The 14,999-nt window shown below is 51.1% G+C and overlaps 1 protein-coding gene across 2 annotated transcripts in view; it reads right to left on the bottom strand.

The window, feature by feature from the left end:
• Positions 1-14,999, bottom strand: part of STK10 (serine/threonine kinase 10) — a 42,221-nt gene that overhangs the window by 6,701 nt on the left and 20,521 nt on the right. The window contains exons 1-10 of one of the 2 annotated variants that reach the window (XM_072348465.1): positions 11,820-11,887; positions 11,416-11,464; positions 9,959-10,108; positions 8,154-8,226; positions 7,248-7,442; positions 6,439-6,520; positions 5,213-5,347; positions 4,158-4,709; positions 1,042-1,172; positions 184-307 (exon numbers count right to left, since the gene is read on the bottom strand). In XM_072348465.1, coding sequence (XP_072204566.1) covers positions 184-307; positions 1,042-1,172; positions 4,158-4,709; positions 5,213-5,347; positions 6,439-6,520; positions 7,248-7,442; positions 8,154-8,226; positions 9,959-10,108; positions 11,416-11,461 — 1,488 coding nt within the window. In that variant the 5' untranslated portion in view covers positions 11,462-11,464; positions 11,820-11,887. Of the gene's footprint in view, positions 1-183; positions 308-1,041; positions 1,173-4,157; positions 4,710-5,212; positions 5,348-6,438; positions 6,521-7,247; positions 7,443-8,153; positions 8,227-9,958; positions 10,109-11,415; positions 11,465-11,819; positions 11,888-14,999 lie in introns of those variants that run through there. The other variant, XM_072348464.1, reaches the window with a different exon arrangement.

Raw genomic sequence — 14,999 nt, 5'->3', positions numbered from 1 at the left:
CAGCATTCCCTAAGCACATATCACCCACAAAAAGCTCCATCCCCCACAAATGCATCCCATCCCTCAGATCCCAAAGGGGCTTCTCAGCTGTTCTGCCACAACCCAGACAGCACTGTCCTGTGACAGAGTTTGCTAGGAAGAAAAGTCAAAGCAGCCGATAGCCAGCAGCTCCTGCCCACATACTGTCATCTCTTGCTCGAAGCGGCGGAGCATCTGCTCCAGCTGCAGCTGGTGCTTGCTGTTGAGCTGGGCCTGGTTTCGGTGCTCCTCCTTCTGAAGCAGACGCAGCTCCCTCAGTTCCTGGCGCCTGCAGAGGGTTAATAGAGAGAGGGAGAGAGAAACACTGTCAGATGAGTTCAAGAGCTGTGTGCCTGAGTGAAGGTGGCAGAATCAATAACCAGAGCACTGCAGGAGTGAATGAAAACTGCACGGGCATCACTTAGCTGCTGACTGCTGTAAGCACAGGCAGGAGGTAAATGCCAACAGAGCTGTATGCGTTGGGCTCTGTGACACCAGATCACTTCAGGAAAGCAAGATGCTAATTACATTAACTGTTGGCAGGCTGTCACTTTTCACAAGGACAGACTTAGCACTTAAGCCCTCCCCAATAAGCCTTAACAAAGTTCATGAGGTGATGCTGCAGGCAATGCCCACCATCCATATTATTGCACATACAACTTGAAAACACGGCTTAGGCCTAACTGCTGTTCTGCCAGCTTGCTCCCAACACCCTGCACCCGTTTGTGTTCACACCTGGGTGGTAGAAAGGGCAGTTTTCCCCAAATTCTGTCCTATCTACCAAGATGTTGCATTGCTCCCCTCGCTGAGGGGAAGAAAGGCTGAGGGAGCTGGGATTCTTCAGCCTAGAAAAGAGAAGGCTCTGGGGAAACCCTGCTGTGGCCTTCCAGTACTTGAAGGGAGCTTATCAACAAGATGGAGACCGACTTTTACACAGTGACAGGACCGCTTCTGCTTGTGGAGAACATAACACTGCCCAGCTTGTCGCTCTGCCCCCCACCTCCAGCATGGAGGACAACTTGCCTGAGAAACCTCATCTCTTCATCCTTCTTCTCATCCTCGCTGATGATCTTGGAGGTGGTGACGCTCACCTCTACTCCATCCACCACAAACTTACGGGTGCGTTTCAGAGTCTTGTTGTGCATCCTGGAATCCTGCATTCAGCAGAGGAAGAAACAAAAAAGACCATGAAGCTGCCCTGTGGTTTGCAGCACAGGATACAGAGCTGGAGATCTCAGAGCGATTTTGATGTCCTTGTTGATAAAGAACAAACAGAAGAAAGGACAACACATCAAAGTGGAAATCATCAGATTTGGAGTCACCATTCAAATCATTCAGCCTTTGCTACATGATGGAGTAGTGAGATTTTCACCCTGCAAAACTGCAGTGCCTAGAAATCCGCAAGACATAAAGCTGGCAGTGTTTCCTTCTAAGTCTCCTGGGCTTTCTGACCCGCAGGTGCAAGGCAGCCAAGGCTACAGAGAACTGAGCCAACCCTGCATAACATCTTGGAGTTTGTGTCCCTCTGGCCCTCATTACAGTGCTTTGCTAATGACAAGCAGCTCCGAGCTCTTTACAGCACCACAAAGCACAGCCCAGGATCACTTCTACTCATGCTGAGGAAAGTGAAGAACCTGCATTCGTCTGCAGGGTGTGCACCTGCAGCCTGGCTGAAGGGTTGCCACTGGGGAATGGGCTTCTCTGGCAAATAAATATGGGCACAAATGAATCACAGAATCGTTAAAGTTGGAAAAGAGCACTAATATAATCTAGTTCAACAGTTAAATCTATTACCACTATGCCCACTAAACCATGTATCTAAAATTGTGGAGTCCTACAGAGAAAAGGCATTAAGGAAATGGGCCAAAGCAGCCCAAAGTCCTCTCATTCTTATGCTGATGGCCATTATAGGGAACATAGCACAAGAGCTTCCCATGAGCCTGCAAGAGCCCAAACAAGCACCCAAAGAGCCTACAGCAACCCAAGAGAGATGAGGTTTAACCCTGGCAAGCAGCTGGGTACCACGGAGCTGCTTGGTCACATCCCTGCAGCTGAATGGGGGGAAGAGAAGCAGAAGTGAGAAAACTGTTGAAACAAAGACAGTTTAATAAGAAAGAAAAATACAAGAAAACAAAAGAACCCTACAACTAAAGGGAAAAGAACCCTTTGTGATGCAATTGCTCACCACCAGCCAAACGATGACCAGCAAGATCCCAAGTAATGGTGGCTTTTATTGCTGATGTCCTACGGCAGGGAACACCCCTTTGGTCAGCCTGGGTCAGCTGTCTCAGCTGTGTCCCCTCCCAGCTCCTTGTGCACCCCAGCTCCTTGCTGGCAGGCAGTATGAGAAGCCAGAAAGTCCTTGACTCAGTGCAAGCACTGCTCAGTAACAACTACAACATCACTGTGTTATCAGCACTGTTTTCATTACAGATCTGAAGCACAGCACCCTGTGTGCTACTATGAAGAAAATTAACTCTGTCCCAACCAAACCAAGACAAAGAGCAACAGAAGTGCCAGGGGTGCGTGACTTATCCACTGGATAACAATCTAGCAGTACTTTAGTGGATAAAACAACACTAAAATTGGTGGAGAAAAGGCTTGCATGAGACCATTTTAGGCTACAGTGGCTCTAAGTGATGCAAACTGAATTAAAACAGCTGGCTCCTACATTTTCAAGATGAGAAAGTGCCAATATTGAGCAGGTCTGAGCCATTCACAGTGCCCATTTGGCACCCTGTCCTCCCTGTGTTGTGTTCTCCAAATGAACATCTCCTCCCACAAGCAGTTTTATCTGGGAGAGTTTGCTTTTCTTTTTCAAAGCCCCATCTATCTGCTCCCTGCCTGCAGCCCGTTGCTGACCGCTTTCTCTGCCATTGTCTCTCTCTGGGGTTGATCAAACTGTCATCTAACACACCTGTCTCTTTAATATTTACTCTCCCCTTCTAAGGGACCAAGTGAAGAAAGCAATTACACATGTGGCATCATATGTGTATTTGGCTGGCCCCAAGGAGACCAGTTGGCACAGGAAAAGCAATGAAGAGGGGTGAACTGCTGTGCAAGAGCATCACACTTTCCTTATTAGCAGATCTACATTGAGCGTGCACTCCTGCAGGGCAAACCAGAGGAAAGTTTTGCCAAGAATGAAATTTGGGCACATTTCAGTGCTAGGAAGTTATCCCTCATGCATGCTACTGGATAAAGGTCTTGTGCAACAACTCACTCTTCCCCCTCAAGTCACACACATTTCATCTCCTGAAGCTCAGCAAATATCATTTGAATCATTTTGCTTCTTCATCTAAGACACACTGACCTGTCTGGCTCTGGCTCACAAGCACTCCCAGCCTGCAGAAAGCCTCTGCAAAAGCCCAAAAGCCTGGGAGGTCTTTGTGTGCAAATCACTGCTGACAGAAACCATGCCAGATGTACAGCAGGTTGGAAAAATCAAGAAAGTCTTTTGTGGGCTGGTGCCTTTCTGCTGGGGGTTGGTATTCTAGGAAGAGCAGGGAATGATGGGCAATACATCAAGTTTAGGAAATGACATTCTGAGTTTCCCATTTCAGCTTGATCAGACTGTGCACAACTACACAAGTCAGGCACGGCTCCTTCAGATTTCTCCAGGACCACAGAGCAATGAACCTTCATTAGATTCCAGTGGCCTGGGACATGCAGCAGCTCCACAGAGAGATTTTGCCCATTTTGAGGACACGCCACATGCTTATGGCACAGCTTAACCCAGCACTGCCACAAGCCTTCCTGTCCACCTCACCAAACAGCATTCTGCACCTGTGTGGCACTTCAGGTCACACTGAGGGTTAAAACCAGCATTCCTGGACCTCTGCTGTCATCCAACCTCTGCAGTCTCCTATGTTATCCGCTCCCTCTCCAGGCACGTGGCAGAGTAGGGGCAATTCACTCATTTCTCCTGCAGTTACAAAGTCTGATGTATGGAGCAAAAATCTTCCAGAAAAACATTCTGGTTTTCAGGAAGGAGTCTAATGAGGTATAGATGCATGCATGCACTCAGTCTCTACAGGAAAGGATCTGAATTTCAGGGACTTGGATAAAAAGAAAACCCGGCATTTATGGTGGGCTTGCTGCCCCTCCTGCTCAACACCCCCCCTACCCCCTGCTCTCACCTTCAGGGAGATGGAACCACTCTCTCTGTTGAGTGACAGGTCAGCAGACAAGGAGATGGTGAGGTCCATACTCTCTGAAGCTGATGTGCTGCCAGAATCCGAGTCCCCTTTGGACCGGCTGCCAGGGAACACTGCTGATGAATCCAAGCTTCCATTGGCAAGTTTCTCCTCTGGGAAGTTTTCCAGGTGGCTGCTCTCTGGTCGGTCCACCATGCTCCTCCGTTCCTTGCTGCCTGGCATGGGCTGCTTATCCCCCTCTGCTGAACTACCCCGCCGTCCAGATAATGAGATGATGTCTGGTTTGCCCGGGGTGGCTTTCCCTTCATCTGGGCCGGAGCTGGCAGGGGTTTTAGTGGAGTGGCTATTCACCAGCTTGTCACTGTCACTGCTTATCCCTTCATCCAAGACTTTATCACTCTGTCCATTCACCATCTCCTTGTCAGTCGCTACAGGACCATTAGCTGTCTTGAGTGAGGAAGAGTCTGGAGGTTTGTCCCCATCAAAACTCAGCTGACTCACTTCAGAGGGGTCTCGCTTGTGCTTTCCAGGCAGCTGAAAAGACAGCAAACAGGAGATGCTGGGTCTTGCACCACCACTTAGACACATCTGCAAGAGTTTTAAGTCCCCATGCTTCAGAATAAAATCACCCACAACTGAAGAGAACTGTGAAGAAATCTTCCCTTTCAGGACATTTTCCCTGGAATACTGATGCCTTTCTCCATAGGAAGAAACAGAGCTTAGTGAAAGCCCTGGCTCTCCATCCTTCACAGCCCTGCTCATAGCAGCAGCTCTATGCGCTCCCATCTCATAAGCAGGCAGCTGGGCCACCCACCAGCACCATTGTTTCCCCATGTCCTTGGCAGCCACTGAAAACTGGCCCCTCCCTCATAACAAAACTGTCTTCCCATCCACCTGAGGGGTGCCAGCAAGACAGCAGCCTGCTCCTATTGGGCATCAAGGAGAAGACCCAGGATTCAGCCTTCTGCAGCCAGAGTCGCCCACTGCTGCCCCACTCTGTGCCAAGCATGGCATGGGGCTGGCTGGAGAGCACTCACCGAGGCTGACTCAGACGAGTCATCATCCTCTGCCTCATCCCGGCTGTCCTCGATCTCCTCCAGCACTTCTGCCTTAGCCTCAGCCACCAGCTCACGCAGGGCTCGGTTGCTGGTCACCTTGCTAATGAAGGGATGCTGAAAAGCCAAGTACAGTAACATGTGAGACAGCAAATAACAGAGCAAGGGTGCTGAGGTGACAGGAAGGTACACATCTTGCATTTACACAACTGCAAAGACCTAAGGGCATGGCTCTTGCCAGCATCACCAGGCTTAACCCCCTACATGAATTTACAGCTTTGTATGAGGAAAAGATGCTGAGGTTAAACCTCAGCTCTGTAAACACGTTCCAAGCACAATCCTCTGCGAAGCTGCATTCTGTCAACATTCCTCCCAGAAAGCACCAGCTGCATTTAAACAAGGAGCTCTCATTGCAAGATGTCCTGCCCGCTGCGGGTGGGCTGACCCTGGGGTACAGGTCTGAGCCCTCAGGGCATCACTGGGGCAGAGCAGGGCAGTGGGAAGCCTCTGTGCAAACACAAAGAGAGGAAGGTTTAATTGAAACTGGGCTCAGATCACTCAGTAAACAGTGGCATGTTTGTGCAAAGCTTCTACAAGAGGCTGGGGAGTCCCTGTGGTTTGCAGAGTACATCATGCACTTCCTACTCTTGACTCAGGTAAACACGCACTGCCATGGGCTGCCCCAGTGACAAACAAAGCCACTCCTCCCTCGTCTGTTATTGCACCACTTTCAGTGCTTACAGGGACAGAGCCCTCTGAGCTGAATGCTTGCAGGGTAGGAAGGATGCAGCAAACATTCTCATGTCGCACAGCATTTGCACTCCATGCATCTTGCAGGGTTTTGTTATTTCAATAAGGAACAGGAGGAAAAGAGTTGCATTTAAATTTGGTAAAACAGGTTATAAACTGAGCTGGCTGCCACTTGGGTATTTTTAGGGAACGGGAACCACTTCTACTCTAGCTGGCATCAATATGAACCCTGCAGTTTGCTCCAATGAGTAAAACATAGCTGCTGTTTTGGAGCATCTTAGTGGTTGAGCAGTACTATGGATTTTCTGAACAAGAGAGGTATGATCTAAATCCTATCTAGAGTTCATCATCACTCTTTTTTCCTCCTGAAAAGAAAACAGAACGAAGTTCAGATACTCATGGCCCAGCGAAGACCCACCAAGCAGCGCAGTCCCATCCTGGGTAATGCTGGTCCCTACCTCGAGCAGCTGGGCTGCGCTGGGTCGGGTCTCAGGGTTCTTGTCCAGTGCTGTCTTCAGGAAGTCTCTGAACTCCAGGGACCTTCAAGCACAGTCAATGAGAGCAGCTCAGAAGAGGGAAAGACCTCAAACACCACAGGGGACAGCTCTCCTGCATAGGTTTTGTCCCTGTTTACATCTGGCCACAATCCCTGTTTTACTCCCAGCACGGAAAGCCCAGTGCTGTTTTTCAGATGATGTGTAAGAGAATCAGCAACATGGCCAAGTGAAGAACTAGATTTTCCCTTACCTGTTATGGCAATAGACAGCAGGATAGAATGCCAGCTGCTGTACTGAATACAGGGCAGAGAGATCAGGAAAGGGCACCTACCTGCGGCTTTCCAAAATCCCAAACACAGCACTGCTTGGGAACAAAGATGCCCCAGGACCCAACCAACCCTACCAGCCCTTCAGCTCCAGTGGAGATGGACGGCCACAAAGGACCAGAAACCCCAGAGGAGGGCACCATCAGCCCACAGAGCACAAGTCCCAAATGAACAGTGAGTCTCTGACTCAGTTCTGGCTGCCCAGCAGCCCCAGGGGAAGCACTAGCCCACTAGCATTCAGTGCCCAGCAGCCTCCCTCATACAGAAGCTCCTGGGGTCCCAGCACAAATCCGAACTCCAGATCACACCCTGGGCCCTCAAATTAAACACCACTGTGATAGAAAATGACTCTTCCTTCTTTGAGATGCTACGCAAATTAGAAGATGTGCAATCCAGGCTTTGCTGTCCAGCCTACATCACAAATCCCAGGGCGCCCCCCCTCACCATTTGGAAGGGCAGCTGAGAGTGGGAGGGTCAGACTTGGCAATCTTCAGCAGGACTCGCATGGGGTTGAGCTCATGATGGGGCGGCTCAATCTGCGCCATTTCAATCAACGTAATTCCCAGGGACCAGATGTCTGCTTTGTAGTCATACGGAGTGTCCTTCATGGTCTCACACATCACCACCTCCGGGGCCATCCTGCAAGGGGCAGAGCAAGATGATGCCACAGCTGCTGCCACGCTCAGGAGCTTCTTAGCAGAGATTAAAAATGCTTAAAATGATCTATAGGATGGTACAAACAACATAAAAAGCCTTTCTTTCCAGCTCTGGGTTTGGGAAGTAGCAGCATCTTGTCTAAGGGCCACGGTCCTCCCTCTTCTGCAAAACAGCTGAGACAGCCCAGGCAACCCACAAAAACCCCCAGGCCATTGACATCTGGCACGGATGCTGCTTCAGACAATAAATTAATACTTGCAGACTCCATTCCTTCAGCAAGTTGGGTGATTTAGAGGTTGCATTTCTGGAGCGAAGAGTCGTGCTCATGTGCTTGGAGCTGCTTCAAAGCACGCTCTACCACCCAGGCAGAGGGGAGCAGCCAGAGCACACACTCAAACACATGTGTGTACCTCAACCCTCTGAGCCTGCAGTACGACAGCACTGCGGGGCACTGTGACACTATGCAATGCTCTGTGCCACTTACGTTCCTCACGGCTCCCTTCAGGCAAGGGGAACCCTTGCACACGCCAGTGATGGCCCAGACTCCTTGTTAAACCCCTTGGTAGGACAATATGGACAAGAAACTCAAATCCTACCAGCTCCACGTTTCTGAGCAAGTCTCATTTTCAGAAGGGTGAAGCCATCATGCGGCTCCTTACAAAGACAGGATTTCTTCCTCATCAGGTCACTCACCAGTACGGGGTCCCAATGAAGGAGTCTCGCTTCTGCAAGGTTTTCACGTTTTTGGCAGACACTCCAAAGTCAGCTGCAAAGAGCAGTAACATTAGATGCTGCAGGAGAACTGAGAGACCCTTCTGAATTAGCACACTTGGCTGAAACACAGATTTAAAAGCAAACACGCATTTAAAGAAAGAACATGATAGAACGTGCTGCTTCCACTATACTGAGCATCAGAAATCAAACTTGCTTTCGGGTACACAACCACCAGGGACCTTTCCCACCCATGTACTATGTATGACATACAGAGAACAAGCCATCCCTGCCGTAACCCAAACCTTACGTATTTCGAGGGAAGCTGAGATCTTTTTCCACAAACAAAAGCAGCCCCATGACAAATTCCTCTTAACACCACTATTTCATAGCAAAGAGTCTCATTTTACTCCCCAGAGACAAAGCACTGTTGTACTCTTTGTCTTCCTTACAGTCCCGTATACAGCAGCCACTGTATGACACCATTTTCTGACTCTGGCCCACAAACAGCTGCTGAAGCCAAGCCAAGCCAGTCAGACTTGATTGAGGCCCTGAACCCACCCCAGGTGCCTTTTCTCTCCATGATGGCAATGATGACATTCAGAGGAGCTGCTGTCCATCCACAGCCCAAAACATCCCTAACCATAGGTCCCTGTTGGCTCAAGGCAGCAGAGCACCTCTCATGCTGGAGCACAATACATGGTCACAGGAAGGTCTGCAGCATCCAGGGCTGCCTGTGCGTGGGTTCCCATTTTATGGGCCACCCCTGGGTCCCCGCTGGCACCCACAGACACATTCCATGAGTACTCACAGCTGCTGGCACTCCTCAGCAGGGTCTAAAAGTGCTCTGCACCTTTCCAACCAGAATCCAAAGAGAAGGCTGCCTTCTCATCCTCCAGCAACTAGCTGGACACCAGTTTAACTCAGACCTATAGTGAATTGGCAAAGCTTCTCTTTGGCACAACTCACCCTGTCACCACCAGACCTGCTCTGGAGATAAGATGAATTCCTTCAGCTCCCAGCCCTGCCATCTGGCACCCTTTACAGGATGCTCAGCAGGCCAAAGTGCACAGAAATCAACTTCAAAACATGATTAAATAAATTCATGAAAGGAAAATCCAGCAAGGCTCTGGCTCAGGGTGAGCTGGGGGTCTCGCTACTCCACACTATTCCCATAGATTAGCGCAGAGCCCTTGCAGTGCTGTGCCCTCCACCGAAAGGCACTGCACTCAGCTGGCTTTGGGGACACTCACTGTAGCCATTTCTGATGGCAGCACATGGGGCACACACAGGTTGGGACTCCCCAGAAGGAAGGCACTGACATCCCTTCCTCACCTCCCCTCCCATCAGGTGATCTGTGGACACCATGTGTGAGAGCTGACCACAGGCACCTGCTCAGGACCAGGCAGCAATGCTTCTCAACCACCTTCTTCCCAGTGTAATCTTTAACCCCCCACCAGTCTGCATTTCCACACTGCATTTCTACTTGCAGCAGATACTGAAAGAACTCCTCAGCTAAGCACAGCTCACAGCTTGATGGTGGATTTGCCCCGTCCAAAAGGTTTTCCCCCTTCTTTTCCTCCCTAAGCTCATCAGTCAGCAGAGAAGCAGGGCAACAAAATGTGCACAACATCCCAGTCCTGCTCCCATACATGCAGCTGATATAAGAGAGCATCCATCAGTCCCAATCATGTTACACTGAAACAGCACCACAGCAGCCTCACTATGCAAAACTAACCAAAGCAGAACCATTGCAGAGCGAGCACCCATGCAGACCCTGTGCTCACCCAGCTTGATGTCCCCATCCTGTGTGAGGAGCACATTGCCAGCCTTCAGGTCTCGGTGGATGATTTTCTTGCTGTGAAGGTAGTGGAGAGCTTCCAGCATCTGACGGCAAATCACTTGGATCTGGGGCTCGGTCAGGCCCCGGTCCAGCTCTGTGAGGGGAGAAAGGGCTGTTAAACAGGGCAGGGATTCAAGCTGTGCTCTCCCTGAGCCTCAGTAAGGCACGGACAATCCTGTCAGGCCATTTAAAAACCACTGTCCGTGTGTCAAAGCAGCAGGAGACCAATGCAAATCAGCTTATTAGGGTAATTTGTCCTCAAAGCCAGCACTCAGCTTGGAGCTCCTGATCCATGGCTCCCTCCCACGATGCGCAGCTGAGCTGCCTGATCCAGGAGCAGTGGATGATGGGGATGGGGAGGCAGGTGAAGCTGCAGGGGCTGCTGCACAGGAAGGTATCTTCATGACTGGAAAACAGGTTCCTATCTGTTTGGGAACTGGGTCACTGCAGACAAGCTGGGTTTCACCTGGCACGGAGACACTAGAGGATGGTGCTGCAGGGAGCAAAGAGCTAAACTCAGCTGCAGGTGGCAGCAGGGCTAAATGCAAGCATGAACACCTCTTAGCTCTGTGCACAGCCCTGCTGTCACCCATTGTCACCCACTACATCTGGGTGCTCAGCAGAGCACACTGAAACCAGAGCAAGTGTGAGCCAGCTCCAGACTGCCTGGGGTGGGGGCTGACAGGTGGACCCCAGCAAGTGGCTTAGCCTTCTTCTTGGAGCATTTGGCAAAAGAAAAGCTTTGAATACTGCTGTGGGCAAGAGTGTTGTGCAAATTTAGGAGATAGAGAGAAAGCAAAGCTTTTGGAATTATCTGAGCTTTAAAACGGAATAGAACAGGTTGGCCTTGTGGAGGGGACAACGCCTCCTTGGGACCCTACACAGCCCTGGGGCGGTTTTGAGGTACACTCACACACTCCCAGTCCCAGTGGTACTATGGGGAAGGGAGGAATGAAAAACGGGGAGGTTCCAGGAATTGCTGCAAACTGCAGTTTATTTGAATGCTTGGGCTGTTTTCCAGATGGCTGATACCATACGGAGTAGTCAGCGAGGAGACCCTGAGAGATCCACCATGATGGGCCCAGATGAAGCATCTCAGCCCTCTTGGGGAAGCTGTGGGAACCAGCACCCCTGTCCCAAGCAGATAAATATTTAAAGCCCTTGGGTCAGACTCTGCCTTCTCCCCCATGCCTTGTGATCTGCTGATCCCAGTAGCATTTAAATCACAAAAGGACATCAAAAGCAGCTTGGGAAACACCCACGGGCTGCCACACCTTGTGCTGCAGGTAAGAAAATAGGCAAACTCAAGGGAAAGGAGCTACAGCAGGAGAGCAGGGCTACCTGCTGTCCTGGGGTGCACCTGATGGCACAGGAGGGACCCCCCCAGGGCCAGGCACTCACCCAGCATGGTGGCATCCACCGCCCCGCCTGGGCAAAACTCGATCATGATCTGTGGAAACAAAGAGAGAGGAATTACAGTCAGCACTGGGTGCCACCAACGCAAGCCTGCAGGGTAGGGGTGAAGAAAAGCAAAGTGTTCATTTTGCCACTTCCTGCACAACAAAGCCTCCTGCTCACAACACGCAGGCACCTTCCCCGTGCCCTCATGGCAATGCTGAGGCTCCAGCCCTCCCCAGGGCACATCCCCATCACAAACCATGGCCTCAGCCCTGCAGGTGGATCCCACGGCACCCCAAGGAGCTGGACACAGCCCCATCCTGCAGCTCACAGCCCCATCCTGCAGCTCACAGCCCCATCCTGCAGCTCACAGCCCCATCCTGCAGCTCACAGCCCCCAGCCCCTACCTGCAGGTCTATCCACAGCCGACGGCCTCAGCTCCGCTCCCCGTGTTTGTTTACATCTTTTTCCATTGCCTTTTGGAGCGAAGGCTGCTCCAGAGACACGGCCTTGCCAACAGGATGAGATAGCTGTCATAGCTGGGAGCTGACGTGGCAGGGAGAAATCAGGCAGGATTTTGTTTGGAAGGGATGGGAAGGGCTAGATGGGTCTTCCAACCTCCCATTACTCAGTAGTTCATTGCTCTCTTGACTTCAAGCAATTCGAGGGAAAAATATGTGAGCGAAGAGGTTGAGTGCATTTGCCAGATTGTTGCTGTTTGTCTCCCAGGGACACGAGCAGAACCCTGCCCATCTCTCACGTTCCACTGCTGCCTGCCCCTCTTCTCCCCCCTCCTGCTCCACAGGGCTGCATCCACCAGGCATTAAAACGTACTTGGCACAATGCACTCAAAAACTCTGCAGACACTGGGTACCCAGATCCCACAGGGTGGCAAAATACAGGACACAGAGCCACATGCATAGCCCAGCACCACTAAACCTCAGCCCACAGATGCACAGCCTGCAGGGAGCATGCGCCCTCATCCCCTGTCTCTGGAGCCTTCTTTGGGGACAGCTCGGTGCTGACCCCAGCTTCTTGCTTACGTTCAAGGCAGATGGGGCTGCTTAGATAAGCAAACTAAAAATTTCAAGCAGCCAGGGGTTAAGAAGGACAAGAGACACTTCACAGCCCAGTGCCCCAACAAGCTCTTCTACTCCTTGCTAGAGCAATGCAGGGTGACGTGCCCGAGAGGCAACATGCCAGAGTTTACTCTGAGGACAAGGACTGAGCACATTGCAGGCAGTGTTTTCCAGCACAGCTCCCTGAGATGAAACTACCCTTCATGGGGAGTTCAGATGCTCAGCGCTGCTCCATCTGAGAGGAGGAGGTTCAGCCTCCCTCTGCCCCATGGTCTAAGATCTGCAGCCACAGCTGAGTTACAGCCCAGCCTTTCATTCTGTGCTTCCTACACAAGGACACAACATATGTTATTCCCCAACCTGGACCATGGTGAAAGACATGGCTGCTTTGTTCTGGAGAGAGGACAGCAGGAGCAGGGACCCACACTGAGATCCAGCACACCTCCAAGTGTGCCGTGAGAATCGGCCCTGGTCCAAGAGTGAGAGGGGAGACAATGCTGGGAGAAACACAGACAGGTTGGGCAGCATTACACAGGCACAGTTGGAGGAAGCAGAGGAGAATAACCAGAGGCCAGGAAGGGGGGGGGGGGGGAAAGTGTTTTGAGCAAGCTGGGGAAGCGACAGATGGAGAAAAGCAATTGGGAAGATGCTCAAATGATTTGAAAATCAGGAGAACAAATCTGTGCTGACTCAGAGCTGAGCACAAGGCTGGCAGAGAGGAAGACAGGGGGTCAGCAGAGCCCTCGCAGTAACAGGTGATGTTATCACACTTTTTCTTACTTGAGTTTGTGCCATTAATGACAGCATCAGCACTTCAGTAGCAAAGGCAAAAGTTGCCTCCTGCCACTGCCTCTGGGTGTAGATCTCTACCATCATCCAAATGCAGCTCGGACCTGTAAGTGTGAGCATCACCTCTCCACGTCACTCTGACTGGCATGAAACCTGCCCACACAGATTAACCTGTCTCATCACTGAATCACAGCTGCGGTTTTGCTCATCCCACATGAGCAACCCTTCCCTGCTGGAGCCAAGTGCCTTGGGAATCACCTGCCCAAAGACGGGGGAGTCTCTGAGTTCAACCCTCAGGTTCAGTCGGTAGAGGAGACCAGATGAGAAGCCCTCTGGTGCCCCCAAGCTCAGCTCTTGGCTCCGAGCAGTCTCAGGAATCCCAAAATTTCCAGCAGCCCAATTCAAATCAGCTGCTAATGCAGCATCCGGGTGACATGGGTGCTTCTGTTGCAAATGCCCAACAAACACCTTCGCAGCTCTTTGCACCTGGCATTTCCTGAAGCTCCCTGTGCAGAGCCTCCAGCTCAAGGAATGAATTTTGAATCTGGGAGGAAAGCATAGAGCTCAATGAGAGCCAAGCCTGGCGGACACAGCACTGGGATCCCTCCCCAAGGCACAGGCACTGCATGAACCACTGGCACAGCTGGATGTGCTCTGGGGAGAGCTGCTCCATGGGGAAGGACTGGGCATGACAGACCCCACTCTGGGTCACTGTGGGTTGTAGTGCATCTCTATTGGGTTTCATTCACAGGCTAGCAATGAGAAAATTAGGAAAATACTACCTCTGAAAGAGCATGAATATCTGCACTTACAGAGGCACAGCAGGCAGCAAGCCAGCCAGCGGGAATATGGAAAATATATGAAACTTTAAAATATGCATTTTCAACAAGGGCAGAGATGCCAAATAATAATTACGGGTGTGGTTAGATAGTCTGAACATCCAAAAAAACCTAATGGGCTCATTTCAGCCCAGAAATCCTGACTTAAATAAATCCAACTCCCAATCCCACAGCTCATACACCACACGTACAAACCTTCCTTCCAGGAGCAGGGCCAGCTTAAAAAAAGTTTCACCATCAAGCCAGCTGGGAACACAGGCCTGGTGTCAGCAGCATACAGCCTGCTCTGCATGCATGCTCTTGGGCTGGGGGCTGCACCAGTACCTGTGCATCTGGGAGCTGGCAGGGAAGCAGTCCAGGCACTGACCCCCAACATGGGCACCTCATTGCTCTGTCTGCAAAGAAGAAGGAGCTTGTAGGAGTACAACAGAACAAAAGTGCTGTTGGCAAAGAGCCCGTACAAGAAGGAGATGTACCCAAAGGCTGCGACTTAAGGGTTAATGCTTTGCTTGGGACTGTTGTCACATTCCTTGATTCACAGGCAGACAACACCTTTGCCTACATGTCACCAAGGCAGAGCTGAATCCACGACCTCACTATCGGCAGTGCTGATCTTGAGCAGCCCTTTGCCTCTCCAGTCCATGCCAAGCTGATGTCTGTTCTGTGCTCAGCTGCCCTCAGCTGATGGGTGAGGCTGGGGACAGGTCTTGTTGCTGAGTCTCAGCAGCCTCACGCAGCCCAAGCATTAGTCCTGTGTATCTGTGAATCACACTGCAGCCCGATGCAGGCTCCTTCAAAAAGCAGCTCTAAAAGCAGCTCCTTCAAAGCATCCATGCTGGGTGTGCAGCCCCCTGCCCAGTCTCCTACTGCCAGCTGCAGG

This window comes from Excalfactoria chinensis, chromosome 13, assembly GCF_039878825.1.
Source record: "Excalfactoria chinensis isolate bCotChi1 chromosome 13, bCotChi1.hap2, whole genome shotgun sequence".
In the NCBI taxonomy this organism is placed as follows: domain Eukaryota; kingdom Metazoa; phylum Chordata; class Aves; order Galliformes; family Phasianidae; genus Excalfactoria; species Excalfactoria chinensis.
Note: the sequence above shows the minus strand (reverse complement) of the source record. Positions and strands in the feature narration are given on the sequence as shown.